We start from the raw sequence: 12,460 nt of genomic DNA on the forward strand, positions 1-12,460 counted from the left end.
TCTAGTAACGATATGGGAACAAATGATGTTGTCCATTTTTTTATGTATTTACCTATGTAGGGTAACTCCCCTACACTAGAACGAAATTCGACCACAATCTCAGGGTCATCTTTTTCATAAGATAGAAACAAAAATCAGTTATCAAAACACCAAAATGATGGTGATAATTGTGCTTCATTTACGGCATCTAAACATGAAGTTCCAGCACGACAAACTAACAATATCAATAAAATGGATTTATATAAAGTCAGCAAATGTGACTAGCATGAGTAATTAAAAGAAGTATATTATGATAAATGCGTAAAACCAAAGTGTTTTTTACATGGTTATAAAAAATAGTGGCCTATGTGGATATATTGCCATTCAATAACATATACGAATATACTATTGAAGATGTATATGTGCTAGTATAACTATAGCTGCATCATGTTAATGAAGGGAAAGATAGAACCAGGATAGTGGAACCGCCTACATAAGCCGTTGCCTTTTCTTCTCCGGTGTTGCCAGCACTTGTTTTTTGACTCCGTAGGTCTTTAACTGAAAATTCTCAAAGGCATCGGAAATAGCTCCAACCTGCACAAGCAGAAAGTTAAGCATTTATACGCGAAACTACAGCCACGTGACCATGAAATTTGATCAAAGTTCAAAAGCTGATTAAAGAGACCAGTTCAGGCTTTTTGGAGTAGACTCGAACAATCATGTCTTGGTAAGATGTTGGCAGCAAGTGGCTGATGCGATCATCAGAAATAATGAATTTCTCCGTACTTTCATAATCCTTGAAAAGGAGAGAATAGGGGAGGGGAAATAGTGAGAAAGTTGCAGGAGTGTAAAGTTGCGGAAATGAGAATCTAATAAGAGCCACAACTGGGACCCGTGATTCACACCTGGAAAAACTTGACGCTGGAAGAAGGAATATGCGAGAGAACACAAAACATTAGTACAGCCATTCAAAAACTATATCAAAGGAAATGGGTGCATGAAGTAATTCAATATGGATAAGCACCTATCGAGAGGATTATGCTTCCCACGAGTCAAATCAATCCGGACATTGGTAACAGCAACATCCTCCTCTCTTATGGACACTCCGCCACTTTTCTATACAGCAAGAGTGCAATAAATATAAATTGCAGAAAGTTTCCTGGAAAATAAGCCAATAATACTAAAATATTACTGTATTTTCTAAAGCAATCATACCTGTGAACAAACTATATCTTGAGCAGTGACGTTTTTGAAATTCTCCAATTTCTCCTTTGGAACAGCGAACTCATTACAATACTGCAAAATCAAATTAGAGGGTCAGTAGATAATCATGCTGTTGCACTAGGAGCTAAAATGAATGAAAAACAAAGTAGCAGTAGTAGTCACAAATCGTCAATGTGTGTACTTAGTCTATCAGACCTGATATAAGTCCCTCCGGCGAATCCGAAGGATTAAATCCCTGGATTCCTTCAGTTCTTGGTCTGGAGCAGTCTCAATTGTCTTTATAATAGTATCATCTAACTATAACACAAAACATAAACTGTAAATATCATGCAATATACGAAGTTAGAAGATATATAAGTTGGAAAGCTCCCCAACCTTCCAATACTGAGAAGGATCCTGTATGTGAGATGCTATTTGTAGATAACTATTTGCACTCACCATGGCATCTACTACCATCAGCTCTAAAGCCTGAAACACAAAACTACACTTTCAGCAATTTTCAAACGTAAATAGGCCACCCAAGGTAAGCAAAAACAAGATATGACTTTGTTCCTGCTATATATGTGCAATTAAATCAACTTCAGAACTTAACATAATTTTGGCACAGACCTTCACTTTTGCATGAGTATAAACAGTTCTGTGCAGGTCAGCTCGGGTGGCAAACAACTTATGGACAGTAAGATCTGAAACTTATATTTCATTAAAAGAGGATTGGTTACTAAATGAAAAGGTGCATATTCAGCTATGCATAAATTTACATTCTTTTGCCCGGTAGCAAATGTCATCTCCCATAACTCTCATACTCTCCATTAGCCTGCAGGTCACAAAGAATCCTTCATGAAATATAATTGTATCTAGTGAAATCCTCCCCAAGTTTTAGTAACTAAGTGCATGTGAGTCGAATAATGAATAAATTTAGAAAATAACCTCTCAAACTGGAAGTTGCATCCTAAACCACATGCTCGGCTGTCACGGACAATGTAATCAAATCTGAAGTATAAATTAAACGTGGAATAAATAATAAGACGATTAACAAAGTTTCTAAGGAAGATACAGTGATAAACTTAAAGATGATATCAAAAATTTAGAAAGAACATATAGTCCCCTGAGTTGAGGTTACTAACTTGTCAACGTCAATGCCACTTCGACCATTTGCCACAATATCATAAAGAAAACGCTTTTCCCTTGTGCTCTATAGATTGGAGAAAACCACATATTTAATCTCAACAAGTGATTTGGCATACCATAAAGCTGCACCATTATCAATAAAATAAAATCGCCATGATCTTTACAGTATCACTTACTTTGCCTATACCATATTTTGAACTTGCGAGTATCATTTCCTGCGAAAGTATTAGGGACAGAAATGGAGTCAAAACTAACATTGACTCTTAGACACACAAAACAGAACTACGATTGAAATAATCTAATCAAATACTAGCACAAAGCTCAGTGCCTCAACATTAGGAATAAACATTGCCCAGGGATAAAAAATAAAAACATTTCATATAGCAAACCGTTATTTAGAATTTTAAATGCAATTTCACAGAACCACTAGTAATATGTCTCCACGAGACTCCATCAATATCTTCTTCTTAGAGTTTAACTAACTGAATTCTTCATTGGTCACAGCTAACAAGTTACAGATGTAAAGTAGAAATTATGATTCGATAAAAAGACTAATCACCTTAGTTGACTTAATGACATCAAAATATTATGAAATCATGTTCCACTCTAACCTCTGACAAATTAAACCAAGTGATGAGCATTTTCACCTTGACTCTTTTAATGGTGTCAGCATCTATGTCAATGTGATGTTCATCAACAATATGATCCACCATCTCTATAGACATATGCTCATGAGACCTATAAACATCAATATCACAGTTTAATAGTAGGACCTAATCAGCTGGATTCATTTTTTTACAAAATTGTAGTTGGTCATGCAATATTACCACTCTGATCCTGCAACAACCTTGGGAAGAAACTCATGTTCAAACAAATGACTAAAAGGTCCATGACCTACGTCATGCAAGAGCCCTGTCAATCAAAGCATAAGAGGTAGTCAGGAACTATGATTTATGCAAATGGATGCTCCTGCTCATCGATTGAGAAAAAAGCAAAATTACCTGCAAGTTTCACAGTCTGCATATCAAATCGATCGATACCCAGCTCTAATCCCTGCAAAATGCATATCACTTGCAACGATTACAAAATAGCTTCACTGTATACTTTCAATAAACATTTCTAATGCAAAGGCACAACCTGTTGAGCCTTAAGTTTGTGAACAGCTTCACCAGCAAGCCAGTAAACTCCAAGAGAATGCTCAAATCTAGAATGGACAGCTCCTGGGTAAACCATGTGTGCCATTCCTGAAGATAAAATAAAATATTTAACACAAAATGGTCAATGGAAAGACTTCATCATATGAGTTAAGTGAACTGAGATCCTTCATCAGGAGAGCAGAGAGCTTCAATAAAACAATTGTCAAATCCATGATATTTCTTCTTGATATTCACTGCAGTTTGAAAAACACAAGCAACTATAATTGTATAAAAATTTTAAAAAGGCCATAATCTTTTGCCTCAAGTGTTGGAAGTAAACAAGTGAGGTGTGTAACACATCAGTTACAACTTACAACTGAGTTTCCATAAAAACATCTCGACGTCTCCAAAAGAAAACTTTTACTGTAAAAGAGCATGAACAAATATCAAGCCTAAAGATGCAATTTCCTCAAATTTCCAATTGAGTATTATACTATAGAATGTTGTCACTAGCCAATGATTTTCTTCACATAATTGAATGCTCATTAAATAAAATGAACATTGAACAGATAATACGACCTTATGGATAACTTAAGGTCATAATCTTATACTCAAGCTACTCGGCATAACCATTTCTCAAAATTAATGTAGTGCTAGTGAATGACTATAATGAGAGAACACCAAATGTCCTGCACTCACCCAGTTGCTTAAGATCACGCAGCCTGGCAATAAAACAAATATTGTGTTAGAAACTAAGACTACTGTTAGTTTGAGGAATTTATAATTGATTCTTCAACTTCAACTATACATTTAACTTTTTAGAAACAATCTGATATGTACATGTATAAATACACACACATAAACATATATGTATGCATATAAACAACAACAATAAGAACAAAACACCCTTGCACAGTTGCACTTTTTTCAACTAATAAGAATTCTAAATAAAAAAAAAAAGCATTCCTCCTAACAAGTTTTTAAAACCTGATAGTAAGTTATATTTAGAGTTCGTTTCCTCAATTCATAAGCAAACATCAATGGTTAACAATTCTCCTATAAAATCAGCCCTCTATATTCCACTACTCCGAATTCACCGAAATTCCCAACCAAACGCCTCTCTAAATCAGCATAACTACATCAGATATATCGATGGCAGAAGTAGTTTATTTACCTCTGAAACTGTTCGGTATCAGCAAATTTCAAACAGAGCTGCAAAACAAACAAAAAAACAATTGATAAACTGACTATATAATCTGAACAAACGCTTAACACAATAAAATATAGTAGCTCTTCAGGTAGAAACACATCACAGCTTTCACAAAGCTTAAACCGAACGATTTATCAATAGAATGAAGTCATGAACCTATCCTCTATCTATCGACTAAATTTAACAATTTTGAGCACAAGGAAAAGTAGCTCCAATAGAACTCACACACACAGTCCGAGTCCGAGAGATGTATGTTACCTGATCGAGATAAATGTTTCCGTGGACATTGTCATGAACTTGCTTGGAGAATCTCAAATCCTGAGAGCACGCGAAACTGTAATTCGAAGACAACGAGCACTCGTCTTCGTAAATTGCTCCCATCCTCGCTCGCCTGGTGCCGGAGGCTAAAAATGCACAAAAAACAAGCAGAAAAACTCCATTACAGCTGCAATTCACCACGCGTCAAACACATTTCTCTATGTTGTTCACAGAAACAAAAGGAAAAGCTCTCGCGATTGTTCGCCGAGTTCATTTACCGTTGCACGGTCGAGCGCGGAGGAGGCGTCGAGGATTTTGCGCTGTTTCCACAGAATTTTGCAGGAATATTGGGAAAGGGGAAGTGGGAAATAGTGCGGTCAAATGTGTATAGTGCAGAATTGTGGGTGCAGTAAAAGGCATTTTCCTATATTTTATACCGTTACGCGATTGGTGGATTTTTCACTTTTTTATCTTTTCAGATTTTTAAACTTTATTTCTTTTTCTCTAAATGGGTAAATTTAGTTATGCGTTATTTGTAGTATTAAATCTAGGTAAATATTGTTGGTATAAATGTGTATTTATATGATTGTGTTGATTGTAAATTTGATAACGCATTTTTGTAGTAATAAATCTAGTCAAATAGTGTTGGCATGAAGTTATATTTATATGCTTGTACAGTGTATAGGGAAATAACAATGTTCCCGCATCGTTGGAAGATAGTTAACCTGATTTTTAATTAGGACGGATGCTATGTTTGTTGAGAATTGGACTTCAAAAATCTCTAGATCTTAAGCCATAGAAGTGGTACGACCGTGCCGGTTTGGGGAATTCAAGCCGGAATAGATCTTAAACCTTTTGAGTATATTTTGTTATGCATATTGCATTTATTCATTTTTTTAGTGACCTATGATAATTTTATTTTGTCAACATTTCTTGTTTTCTTGAAAATTTGATATTGATAAATAAAACAAATAAATATTGATAGAGAGAATTAAAGTTATTATATCCCTTAAATAGAAAATTGTACTACAACCATTATATAAATATGATTAATATGAAATCTGATGCTAGAATTTTATAACTTGATACTATTAGACCTTGGAAGAATGGCTTGGCACAATATAAAGTATACTTAGGTATCGTTCGATTGTCAATTATTAATTATCATTAAATATAAAATTATTTTAATTAAAATGATTAGTTATAACTAATTATCATATATTTATCCATTTATAATTAAATTGTTAAATTCAATCTCATAAACTGAACACACATATATTTAATCATAAGATATATTCTTTCCGTCTCCCATTAATTGTCCATTTTTGCCATTTTTGTTCTCCTCTCATCAATTATCCACTTTCACTTTTGACAATAAATGATAAATAGGCATCACATTCCACTAACTCATAACATTCACATTTTATTATAAAACTAATTGAATATTTGACGATATATTTTGTACCTTTTTATAATACTGATCCTTGTTTACCAACCACACACTGTCTAAGCAAATCAAATTCTCTCTTGATACGTTCCTCAAAAAATCTGATTTGTACGTATTCTTCCCTACTTCTTTCTCGAGAGGAGATGGAAAACACACTCAATATCATTTAATTAAATAGTTGACCCAACCCTTTGTTGTTTGAAAAAACCCTCCACTTCAATTGGTATTTTTTCACATAAGAGCATCTCCAATGCTAAATAGGCCAGCAATAGGCCAGCCATTCTCTCACCCTGCCACGTCAGCAGCACTAAAAATACACATGTCACATCAGATTTAGGCCAGCCATAGGCTAGCCGCAAAAAAATAATTCAAAAAAATACTACATTTACGGATTAAAATTACGATTAAATTACGAAATTAAATTTACGACACGTATAAGGGAAAATTAATTCATTTCATTCAAAAAAAGTACAAAGATTTAAAAAAAAATACATGTTTTTTTTTTTTAAAGGGCTTCCACACACGAGCCCCGCCACTCTCTACTCCTCCTCGTCGTCGCCGTTGCCGCCGTCCTTGTCGTCGCTGCCGCCGCCCGTGGTATCTGAGCCCACTTTAAAACCCGCTAGTCGTGCCCTCGCGATTTCCAAATCAACCCGCATGCTCTCGAGCATCGAGTGAAGAAACATCTTCTCCGTGGGCTCAGTGTCGGTCCTCCAATCTTGGAAGACCTTGTACATCTGATCCCGCGTATGGTTACGCGAATGGAGAGTGTACTCGAGTGGGGCGGGTGGGAGGGCGGAGGACTGGACCTCATGGGGCGATAGGGGGGATCCTCCCCTCGCAGCCCGTTGCGCCTGCTTTTGCCAACCGGGTGAGGACGACCAACAAATGAAGGAGGGGATGGAAACTCCTCTGCATCCCGAGGGAGGTCGTGAGGATCCGCCTTCTGCTGCCCGCTGTAGTCGCCGGAATAGTTCGGCCTCTGCTTCTTCGGCCACCCGGCGTCGCACCCCGCCCAGAACTTCTCGGAGTCCTTCGGCAACAAAAAGCACTCCCAGAAGTTGAACTCCTTATACTTCCCCGCCAAGGAAACTCATTCTTGGCCATCCTCCGGGCGTCCTCCTCATTACTCGCCCACTAGTGAGGCGACGGACGGCGTTGGCGTACAACGACGAAGCAGCGGCCGACCGCGACCCTGATGCGCTCCCACCCCTTCCGGACCTCCTCCCCGCTAAAGTCCTTCCCGTGCGGGCGGTGCCTCCTATAGGCGGCTCTGATCTTCGCCCACATGTTGACGGCCAGTTTGTTCGCGGCCGACGGATCGTACACCTCCACCACCCCTTGGCCACCCCGGCGTACTCATCCTCAGATCCACTTCCTCCGGCCCGGGGGTGTCGTCCTCAGCGGAGCTGCGACGACTTGCCGGCCGCCTTGGCCTTCCCCTTACGTCTTCTTCTTCGACGCGGCTTCGCCTCCGCTGGAACGGGAGTATCCGGATCCCGAGATCGATCCATATCATGCAATGACGAGAAGGTCATCGCCGAGTGATCAGCTGCACGTCTCCACTTCAGGGTCGAGCGTGGTGAGCCGCGGCCGTCAAAAATCAAGCGAGGTACGATATGCGAGTGTCCACTCCCGGTGACCCACTGCATTCCCCACAAATCCGGGATGCATACACGTCTGGCACATCCCCACCGCATCCCTCTACTGCCACATCATCCCCATCGTTTGATCACGACATCTTCTTCTGGCGTAAATGCGAAATGCATGCCTCCCCCACCCGGCCGCCATACCGCTCACTGCAGGGCTTCCACCCCCCCGCCGAGCATCCCCCTAGTTCCCCCACCGCATCCCCACGGCGCATACCGGCAAGAATTGGCTAGCCGATCGCTAGCCGACCATTGAAGATGCTTTAAAGCAGACATGAGATAAGAAATTTAGTGTTTCTACTAATTTTTCCAATCAATATTTTCTTTTACATTCTTAAAAGCTCATGTGGGAATTAAAATGGATAATTATTATGGGACAGAGCTAGAAGTAATATTAAAAACTGAATATTCCCTCAGTCACCCTCTTTCCTATTAGAATAAAATTTTTATTTTTGGACACCTCATCCATATAATTTTGCAACTCCGTTAGATTAGGCGTCCCCACATACTTTTCATTACCGTCAACTTCTGTTAAATGATTTGTATAGCATTATTTGGCAGGAATCGACATTGGTAATCAGTCCGAAAACAAGCCCCCAAATTCGATAAAAAATAAAAAAATAAAAAAATATACTCCATTGTCTGTGTATGTGGAAATAAAAGGATTGAAAAATATCAGCTGCATTTCTTCCAAACAATTTCATTTTTTCTTATTAAAATCAACAGAATCGAAAATTCCGGAAAACAATTCATTCGAAATTCCGTTTTGATGGAAAATAAAAATAATCAGGCGCCGCCACCTGAAACCGAAGCAGCTCCGCCCAAATCTGCCCCCTCTCCGCGACGCAACAACAGCGGAGACCACATCTCCCTATCTTCTCCGGCGGACTCCTACTCCTCGCCGCTTCACTCCAAGCACAACAGCGATGACCACATCTCGCTCTCCCCGCCGGACCAAAATTCTCCCGACTCCGCGCACATCACCATCAGCAACAGCCGCGGCTCTTCGCCGGAGCACGAGACGAATCGGCCGATGGATCGCTCCTCGCCCGAATCCGAGTACATCGCCTTCGATCACGGCCGCGGGAGTGGGGTTGAGGAGCATCGGCCGGCGGCGGTGGTGGTGAGGAAGGACATGTACAAGGGGCCGATGGAGGATATGGTTGTGGTGGAGGAGCCTATGGCGGCGGTGGTGAATAGGGCGGTGATGGAGGAGCCGAATGTGGTGGCGCCGAAGCCGGATCCGGGACCTGAATTGGCCGGCGGCGGCGGCGGAAGTGGAATTAGGCGGAGGAGGGTTAGTCCGTCGCTGTCTATTTTGAGGAGAGGTGAGAGGGAGAAGATGGTGAGGAAAGCTGCGTTGGGGTTTAGGGTTTTTGGATTGCTGTTTTGCTTAATTTCATTTGCGGTAATGGCAGCTGATAGAAATCAGGGATGGGCTCTCGATTCATTTGATCGTTACAAAGAATTCAGGTAAAAATAATTATCTTGAATTTATATGTTTGCAAATAAATGTATTTTATAACCCGAATTATTTATACTAATCTTTCTATTTTTAGGAGTGATGACTTGGTTCAATTTAGGCAAAGAATAATATGTATGTAACTTATTCTACTAATTTGATTGTGATTTCTTGACTTAAATTCTGAATTCAGTTAAGCTCTGTTTCAGCTCGTTTATATACACTTTTTGTAGAAGTTGGAAAAAGACATTAATAATTCACATTCATGCAAAGTTGTGGTCGCAAATACAACGTGGAAAAGTTTCGGTAACAGTTGAGAGATTACATTTCAAGTGGTGGAGTTTGTCTTTCCCTTATGGAATAGATCAGTGGTCAATTGAAATTTGAATGGAGATGTGTTCTTTGCCAGTAGCCTCTGGTCGGCTCTTTGAATGCTAAGACTAGCCAACTACATTATCCAAACAACTGTGAATATATGTTTGTGTGAAGATTTATCGCAATCGTGTTTGATGTAGCTCATCAGTGTAGCATATACAAGGCTGTTTGAAATTTGAATTCTTTGAAGGTTGTGGTTTTGAATCTGAATTAGGGATTTGGCAGGTACTGTATGTCTGTGAATGTGATTGGATTTGTGTATTCTGGAGCTCAGGCATTGGATATGTCATATAATCTGGTGACCGGAAAGTATATTGTGCATCAACAACCGAAACTCCGGCACTACCTCAACTTTGCAGCTGATCAGGCAAGTCTTTACTGCCTATTATATGTGATTTGAGAAATCAAATATTCCAATAAATGAACATTTGCAATAGAAATCTCCCTTTTGTGGTTAATCCTTTATGTGTGGTTAATTACTTATATGCGTCCTTATGGTAATGAGTAATGATTTGCACAATCAGATATATTACTTTTCTTTGTGTTGTTTCTTGCCTAGACCAAGCATGGAAAGTGAGTGGTCGTGATGGTGATGTTGAGAGAAAAATTTCATTAGAATCGTGTTTCCCTTTCTGTATGATGATTAGTGATAATGAAGGGTTTGAATTAGTACTTCTGTCTACCCAGTTTGATAATTGATACTCATATCTATGCAGTTGCTCTCTATTCCCTAATTTAGTTCGCTTGTGTCTCTGGCCTAAAATAGAGTGATTTCTTTGGTGTTGTGGGCCTTGTTGTCGTCTTGCTCCTTAGATAATCGGATAAGCCATGAGTTGACGAAAGGGAATCACTAAGAGTTTATCTGTTTGTTGAGCCGCTTTTTTGGCTTGCATTATGTTCCTTTCTTCCTCCCACTCGTCAGTCACCACCTCACTTTACATGTTGAAGAATTATTGTCTCTAGTGCTTTAAGGAGTGTGCGTGCATTTTCTTCTTTTATGAGTAAAGGAGGAATCTCATAGCTTGAGAAAAGCAGTATGGTAAAGATGAAAAAATAGATTCCATTCACCACTATTCTCATCTTTCTTTAGTTGCTTTAACTACATGCTTCTACGTTGTGTTTCACGATCATGCTATATAGATACCATGTTAAGTTGTGCGTATAATATGACAAGATGAAAAACTAATTGCCCGAGAACCCAATTAAGAAACACAAACACTTGTGTGAGACTGTCCGATGGGTCAAAACGCATACTATCATTTATTTGAATTTTTGCTAGAGTTTGGTTCTGACTCCCAGCCCATCAAACGGTAATCATATGTAGAAGATGCAACGATATCGACATTTATGATTGATTTAACTTTCCCTTTATTTAGCAGCTTGACAGCTTCTTATCTTGGTTAAGTTATTTTACAAATCAAGAACTTGCTTGTATGCTTTTTCCCCTCATGTTTTTGGTATGCTTACTGAAAGACATTCCGATGATAATGATCATGGTTATGGTTATGTTTGTTGGTGGCAGATGATCGCTTATCTTCTCATATCAGCTTCCTCGTCTGCCACCATCCGGATCGACGACTGGCAACTGAACTGGGGGAAGGACCAGTTTCCTGATTTAGCAACTGCTTCCGTGTCCATGTCTTTCCTCGCCTTCGTCGCCCTCGCAATGAGTTCTCTCATATCTGGCTATGTTCTCTGCACTTCCAAAACTGCATAGTTTCGACTTCCTCCCCTCGAACTAGGTCGTGTGCACCGCTGCCCTCGCCTCGAGTTCCTCTTCATCGATCTAGGTCGAGATATACTCTGCGTGTATCTATTGTAGGTTTGTAGCGGCTGTCTGCATCTTTAAGAACAAAATGGTGTATATAAACATTCATTATGTCGTGGCTTATAGTTGTTGATGATGGGAGGTTTAAATTATGGACTTTCAATAATAGTTGGTTGGGCCAAAGGTTAATTTTGATTGTTGTTATTTTTTGGGCTAAAGCATTCGCTACCAATTTTATTTAGCAATATGTATCCAAACGTGAGATAAAAAAAAGTATGGGTTTCATGAAAAGTGAAGTGACTAGTTAGCAATATGATTGTAAGTTTTTTAAAAGATGACATAAATAATGCAAGTGATGAGATGAAAATAATGTTAGATTACGGTTGTCTTGGCTGTGTTTTAGTATAATTAGTTTGATTTCTTTTTGTATTTCAGTGGTAAAAGATTTGATTTTGGAGACATACCACGTAACCACACATTTTTTTTGTCCTTCTCAAAGTGGATAAAAATAAATTTCCATCTATCAACAAAAATTACCAAAAAAAATAATGCGAATAAAACAAAATTTGAAAGATAACTTAAGGCTCTTCTATTATCGAAGTTTAAATTATTAAATTACTATCTTACTTACCAGCAATTTGGTCATTTAAATTGAAAAAATGTTGTCGAAAAATCCATACAATAGTTAGAAATTCCCTTTTTGTAATTAGAAATAAATTTTAAGGTAAAGTCGTAAATATATATAGATAGAACATCAAATTATAGCTCAAATTGAATTCCACGCCATAATATTAAATCCTCAATGTAAGCTCCCCTATAAAAAT

The 12,460-nt window shown here is 38.7% G+C and overlaps 2 protein-coding genes across 3 annotated transcripts; one reads left to right on the plus strand and one right to left on the minus strand.

Annotated features, from left to right (window-relative positions):
• Positions 1-270: 270 nt before the first annotated feature.
• Positions 271-5,370, minus strand: LOC125203326 (deoxynucleoside triphosphate triphosphohydrolase SAMHD1 homolog). 2 transcript variants are annotated; one of them, XM_048101650.1, is made up of 20 exons: positions 5,214-5,370; positions 4,936-5,081; positions 4,642-4,679; positions 4,167-4,189; positions 3,469-3,575; positions 3,333-3,384; positions 3,159-3,243; positions 2,979-3,069; positions 2,508-2,546; positions 2,328-2,395; positions 2,131-2,193; positions 1,962-2,017; positions 1,813-1,886; positions 1,579-1,671; positions 1,399-1,500; positions 1,195-1,275; positions 1,004-1,095; positions 885-900; positions 665-775; positions 271-573 (listed from the first exon to the last, which is right to left on the minus strand). In XM_048101650.1, the coding sequence occupies exons 1-20, from the start codon at positions 5,353-5,355 to the stop codon at positions 469-471; spliced, it is 1,584 nt and encodes a 527-aa protein (XP_047957607.1). In that variant the 5' UTR covers positions 5,356-5,370; the 3' UTR covers positions 271-468. The 2 variants fall into 2 exon arrangements, with proteins under 2 accessions (XP_047957607.1, XP_047957606.1); XM_048101649.1 differs by having other exon boundaries at positions 2,943-3,069.
• A 3,301-nt stretch (positions 5,371-8,671) lies between these two features.
• On the plus strand, positions 8,672-11,840 carry LOC125207734 (CASP-like protein 4A3). Its single transcript, XM_048107201.1, has 3 exons — positions 8,672-9,504; positions 10,094-10,235; positions 11,391-11,840. The coding sequence occupies exons 1-3, from the start codon at positions 8,801-8,803 to the stop codon at positions 11,583-11,585; spliced, it is 1,041 nt and encodes a 346-aa protein (XP_047963158.1). The 5' UTR covers positions 8,672-8,800; the 3' UTR covers positions 11,586-11,840.
• The last annotated feature ends 620 nt before the right edge of the window (positions 11,841-12,460 follow it).

Source organism: Salvia hispanica, chromosome 2 (assembly GCF_023119035.1).
Source record: "Salvia hispanica cultivar TCC Black 2014 chromosome 2, UniMelb_Shisp_WGS_1.0, whole genome shotgun sequence".
NCBI lineage: Eukaryota > Viridiplantae > Streptophyta > Magnoliopsida > Lamiales > Lamiaceae > Salvia > Salvia hispanica.